General features: G+C 32.4%; 1 protein-coding gene across 1 annotated transcript; it reads left to right on the top strand.

Annotated features, from left to right (window-relative positions):
- Window positions 1-1,373: 1,373 nt before the first annotated feature.
- On the top strand, window positions 1,374-2,807 carry LOC105770699 (mitochondrial import inner membrane translocase subunit TIM17-2). The gene is made up of 2 exons (XM_012592015.2): window positions 1,374-1,521; window positions 1,900-2,807. The coding sequence occupies exon 2, from the start codon at window positions 1,956-1,958 to the stop codon at window positions 2,661-2,663; it is 708 nt and encodes a 235-aa protein (XP_012447469.1). The 5' UTR covers window positions 1,374-1,521; window positions 1,900-1,955; the 3' UTR covers window positions 2,664-2,807.
- Window positions 2,808-6,481: the final 3,674 nt, after the last annotated feature.

The raw sequence follows: 6,481 nt of genomic DNA, 5'->3' as shown, positions 1-6,481 counted from the left end.
GCAGTGGTTCTCAAACTTTCACCATGTTAGGAGGAAGAATAAATTGAAGAAAAATTTAAAGGGATTAACTTTTATCCCTCTCTTGTCAAATCGCTTCCCTTATTTCCATCATTGTTCTTCAATTGGTTTTGGGGTCCTGAGATATCTTGTCGTTTTGGCCAATCACTTCTTCTAGGGAATAATCCAGCATTTTTAGGAAGTCTTGATTGGCGAAAACGATAGGGTGGCCTGAAATTGAAGGATGAGATGGTAAAATTGTCAAGTAGTTCGTCGAGAGCTTTGCGAACACATTGGAAGTAACGAGGGTTGAAAGATTGTTGTATTAAACTCAATTTAGGTACAAAGCTCAGTTAATCAAATCACCACCCAATTTTTATGGCTAAAAAAAGAAAACATAAAAATTATTTCAATGTTTCTTTTAAACCCCAATTCAATATTTAAAGACTTACAATATTGTTTGGCTCAAAAGAATCAAAGGTTTCATTGACACAACATGCAAATTTTAATTCCAAAAAATTTGCAATAAATCTACCTTGAAATACAACCGACAACCTTTGCAGAAGATGGTTTCTTGTTTAAAGAGAACTTAAACATTGAAGTACAAAATAGGCTTAAGCAGTTAGTTGGACTTAAAAAGAGAGAATTGAAAATGGATTAATGGTTTGGAGAAGAAAATTTGGTAGGTGGGAGCTGTTACCAAGGATTTTCTGAAAAAATAAGTGAAGGGAAAGAAGAAGAGAAGGAGAAGGGAATCTCGTTGTTGTCATTGTTGTCGTATTAGTAGAATGGGAAAAAAGAGGAGAAGGGAATCTCCACGCAACTCTAGTGTCGTCGTTGGTTGGAGAGCTCATCGGAAGAGGCCAGATGGGTGAAGAAGCAGGGCGATTAGGGTTGGAATAATAGCGGTCCATGTGGAGGCGCACAGATGGCTAGAGCTACCATGTTAGCAAAAAAATAACGGCGTTAAACTCGGGTACCAATATAGTAAACGTAAAAAAATTTGGGTACCAATTTGGGACAAAAAACATAAATATCAATTCGGGGAAATGGACAAATTTGAGTACCAAATTTATATTTAATCCTTTTTTATATTAAACAAAAAAATATATTACATTGGTTACCTTTATTAAATTGTAAATAATTTTTGTCCCTATAAAAAGAACAATCCTCCTAATTAAAAATAAATATATATTTGTATAAAAAAGATTTAATTTATTTGAAAATATGAAAATTACAGTTAAAAAGAGTAATAAATGAAGAAGCCTCTAAAGAAGATCCACAAAAGAAGCCCAAAGGCGAAGACCATCAATTTATGCAAGCCATTACATATATAGAAAAAGAAAAGGCCAGAGAAAACCCAATGCCCAAAAAAAGAAAAAAAAAAAAGAGGTTTCTTTGCTAGCCCAAAGGTTCAGGCCTTTTAGGGTTTATGGTTTACTTCATATCCTCCCTGCTTGTTTCATCGATAATAATCAAAATCTTTTATGCGTTAGTGATCCCTGTTTTCCACTCAAGATCGAGGTAAAAATTCGATAGTTTCACTCATGCAATACAATAAAGTTATTTTCTTTTATTTGTCCCAAATAGTTTCTAGGTTATGCAGTTCATGGTCTCAAAAGTGATGTTTTTCTAGGGTTTTACTCCGTTCTTATTTTGTTCCATGGGGTTTTAGCTTGGATCGCTTTTATGTTCTTTTCTTTGAGAAGGTTTCATTTTTTACGTCACTTGATACGATAGGATTTTGCTATTTTATGGGTTTTATTATATGCCTTTCTGTGTTGGTTTTGTTTGGTTTATGGATCATTGAAGTTTGTAATTAACGTTATTTTGTTGCAGTCAGACTAGGTTAATGTTTGCTGAACCGTTGTCCTAAACAAATCTAAGTTTGTAATTTTGTAGGGAAGTTTAGAACTTCAGGCTTTTTTAATAGAAAGGGTACTGTCTTTTTGTGAATCATGGGAACTCCAGAAACATCTCGAGAGCCATGCCCTGATCGAATACTCGATGATATTGGTGGTGCTTTTGGCATGGGTGCCGTTGGAGGTGCCGCCTTTCACTTCTTGAAAGGCACATATAACTCCCCAAGTGGAGCTCGGTTGATGGGAGGAACACAAGCAGTTCGTATGAATGCCCCTCGCGTCGGTGGTAGCTTTGCTGTTTGGGGTGGCCTTTTCTCCACCTTTGATTGCACCATGGTGTACCTCCGACAGAAAGAAGATCCATGGAACTCGATTATAGCTGGTGCTGCCACCGGAGGGTTTCTTTCAATGCGTCAAGGACTTGGTGCAGCTTCCAGATCAGCAGTGTTTGGTGGGGTTTTGCTTGCATTGATTGAAGGAGCTGGAATCATGTTGAATAAATTTCTCAGTCAACCACAAATGCCTATCATGATAGAAGAGCCAGCACCAAATGTAGCTGGAATGCCTGGATACCCAATGGGGCAATTGCCAAACCAAGCCCCAGTATCAGTTGACAGCTTGAGGCAGGCCTCACCTTCGTCATCGTCAACATCATCTGGTTCCTCATTGGATTCTTCATCTTCATGGTTTGGAGGACTTTTTGGTGGTGGAAAGAAGCAGGAATCAGCTACAGGCAGTGGAAGTAGAACTGAGGTTTTGGAGAGCTTTGATGCTCCTCCGGTGCCATCATTTGAATACAAATGAATTTGTGGCTTGGCCGTTGCCATTTTGCCCCTATTAGCATCAAATTCCTAACTTATGTATCTGGCATTGCCGCCCCTTTTTAATATGTATAATTAGAAGTGTTTTTGAACTTATTCATTCTATTGAATCAGTAGTGTTTATCCACATTTACTCCCATATTTTTCTTTATTATTGTTCTCTAAAATGCACTGGGATTTACTTATTCCGTCCCCCCCATTTTTTTAGCAACGATCCCATTGAATCGATTGGAGGCATTAAATTTGTGGTTGCGATGGTTATTCTCACGAGGCCAAGCCCTTGAGATAGGTACTACTAACTACCTGCAACTCGTGGTTACCCCTCGTCATATGAGCCCCAACAATCAAATTTTGGCCTTCCGGTAGCTAAGCAAGCAATTTGGAACCAACAAACAAAGCCTAAAGTTTTAATGGCTCCCCCATACATGTACTTCATAACACAACTTTCTACTAGTTTTTATGCTTCATGATGTCAAAATCTAGAAAGGCAATCATGATCTCGGTTAATCTATACTAATTTGAGTTAAATCAATTCAACAATTATAAAAACACCCAAATGAAAAATACAAAACAATATCTAACGGATGTATCATTATTTTACTATTTTTATAAATAAATAAAAACTGTTTTTTTAACCCACCCATGTTGTTTTGATGTATCAAACAGTGTCTATTCTAGTATCCTTGCAAAGTTTCACATAAATATAAAAAAGCAAGTAAAGAATCAATGCAAAGTTAGGATTTCCATTTTCTGAAGAGAGGGTATAGTATGAACATGTAATTAATGGATCTTTAACTGGAATAAGAGTTGGCATAGAATTAGCACACAAGATTCCAAAGAATATTTACAGCGGCCGCTAATCTGGTATTTGTTTGTGTGTTGATTAAAACCCAAGTAAGCAATAGGATCCAAATATTTGACTATTATCCTTACAGCTTAACTTTCAATTTACTTAAAGCCATCGCCGCCTGAAAGTAAGGAAATGAAGAAAGGCATCATGATAAAAGGGTGTTTAAATCAACGAGTTCATACTTGGCTATGCTCGCATTTGGGTACTCATGCACCAGGTAACATGTTAACAGCCAAAGGCTTTGGCTTATACGAGCCATTTGTGGTGGTTGACTTGGTCAATTTTTCTTCATTGTGGTGCAAACCTTGTGGGAATAAATTTGTTAGAGAGACACTTCCAATACTTTTTTTTTTTTTTAAAAGTCATATTAAGTTGTAGATTTTAATTACATTCTGCTCACTTAACAACCGCACAATGTTTTAACATTCCCCAAACATGTAAAGGGATCAACTTGTTCAACAAGGAAAATAATAAAATTGGAAAATGGTGGGGATTGGTAGCTTTATAGAATTCCAGGTTTTCTTTCATAACTTTCTAAAGTTAAAATTAGAATGTCGGTAATGACACTATATCGTAAAGAAAAGAGAAAAAAAATAAAGAACATAGACTTTTACGTGGAAATCCTTTCGGAAAAAAACTACGGGCAGAAGAGAAGAAAATTCACTATGTCAAATTCGAATAATTACAATAAGAGTTTTGACTAATCTATTTATAGGTTGAAAAAAATCTAATTCTAATCAATGTGAAATATATTATGCTAATAAATGCTAAATATATTATACTCACAAATACTAAATCTTCTAGGAAAAAGATATATTTTATTTAAATTAACTTACAAGTAATCTCTTAAAATTTAAATCATACAACTCTAACCTACTTTCTAGCAAAAGTGGTCATAGCAGTTGCAATTTGATAGAAATGTAAACGAAAATGCAAGAGAAATTAAATCAGGTGACCTAACATTTAGAAATTGGATCCAATTCTCCTTTTCAAAACCCATTTACTAGATGGATGTTTTAACCCAATACCACTATTATTTTACTTTTTCCTCATAACTAAAAGATTGATGCTTACTTAATTCATCTCAAAATTTGTAACACATTTGTTTTACTTTTACTATCATAACCATATTCAAATAATATATTTTATATAAATTTTAATATATTAATACTTCATATTATATAAATTTTATGATCATCTTATATGTCTCTGTTATTATGAATAGTAATGATATATTTAAAAAATATTTTATCTATATAAAATTCTCGACATACATATAGACAACCAATAGTTAAAGTTGTTACATATATATTGAAAATAAACTATATGTATTGGATATTTAGCAAACTGAGTATAACTTAACTATAAAAGTAGATTGAGTCTTAATTTGATCGGTATTGGTATTATTGTCAGTGTAGGAGTACGTGGGTTCAAATGTGTTGAAGCGCATTATTCTCCTATTTAAGGGTTGAGGAGGGGCTATGGGGATAGGTAGTTCTAGACAATGTATAAAAAAGAACAAATTTGATAGGAACGGGGTGTAGCTAGAGAGGCTGGCAGGGAAATAGAAAAAATTTCATTTAGACCCTTCAAAAATTTTAAAAGTTTAAATTAGTAAAGGTAAAATTACACTTTGACCCCCTAAAAATAATAAAATTTTGATTCAATCCTTTAAAAATGATAAAGATGTAAACTATTAAAATGTCAAAATTGTATTTTTACTATTGTAAAAATTACAATTTAATTTCGATCCCTAAAAATGATTTCTAGTTTCGCTCCTAAATGAGATTAATGTTGACAAAATAAAAAATCCAAATTTATTTGATAAACATACAAATGGTAATATATGGATTTAGATAAAAACATACGGCAAGGGAACTGTAAAGATAGCTTTAATAAATGGTCATGTTAGCGACAAAACACCAAATCAATTGTTTAAATGTTAATTGCCAGGTTGTTGAAGCCGATTAGTTAAATATTCATTTTCATATTTAATTTAAGTGCTACATTTTTCTCTCTATCTAGAAACTCTTTCGGCTTTTTCTAAGCCATCCACTTCATTATTTTTTAAAATAATACGAGCAAGTTGCTTCCAAGTTTTTCTAAAATTGCATACACCTCTGTAACTTAATCACGATATCATATTTTTATTTTAGTCATAATATTTTACAAAATTAATAATATAAGAAACTTCCTTTTGTAACCATGTGGATATGTTCAACTTAATAATGAATTTTATTTAAGGCAATGCTTTCACTTTGTAATTTTTGAGTGGTTTTATATCATTTTATAATTTTTTATACCAATCATATTTTAATAATTTAACCGTTAAATTTATCAATAATTTGTACTTGTCATATATGTAAATTTTAAGTTGATCGATATCTTTATCACATCGATCTAAAATAGTGTCTATATTAATATACATTTAACGGTCGAAAGTTTTTACATAAAATAAATAGTTAAAAGTTTTAATTTATACCAAATTTGGCATGCATGCTCTACATGAAATGTGATGGTTGGATTATTAAAATATTAATCGTATAAAAAGTCATAGAGTGGTGCACAATCACTTATGTTTTTTTTTTTTGAACAATCTCATTATAAGTTTTAATCATATCTGATTTTTTTAACACAGTGTCTAAAACTACTTATAGTCCCTTCCAACTCATAAATAGGAAGATAATGTGTTTCAGCATACTTAAACTCATGTCCTCCTGTATTGACAACAATATTCATGCCAATCGAGTTAAGACTCAATTAGCAAAATAACTTAAATTTTACATTGTTATAAGTGAATCCTTCACTTTATTTAGTTATTTGCTTGTTTTGGTAATTATTTTATACCATTAAAATAAAAATATTTTGTAAGTAGATTTAGGATGCTATTATAAATATAAATTATGACACATGAAGCATTTTAAACATGTTTATGGGGTTTTATATTCAAT

The sequence above is a fragment of the Gossypium raimondii genome, chromosome 5 (genome assembly GCF_025698545.1).
Source record: "Gossypium raimondii isolate GPD5lz chromosome 5, ASM2569854v1, whole genome shotgun sequence".
NCBI classification, from domain to species: Eukaryota; Viridiplantae; Streptophyta; class Magnoliopsida; order Malvales; family Malvaceae; genus Gossypium; species Gossypium raimondii.
Note: the sequence above shows the minus strand (reverse complement) of the source record. Positions and strands in the feature narration are given on the sequence as shown.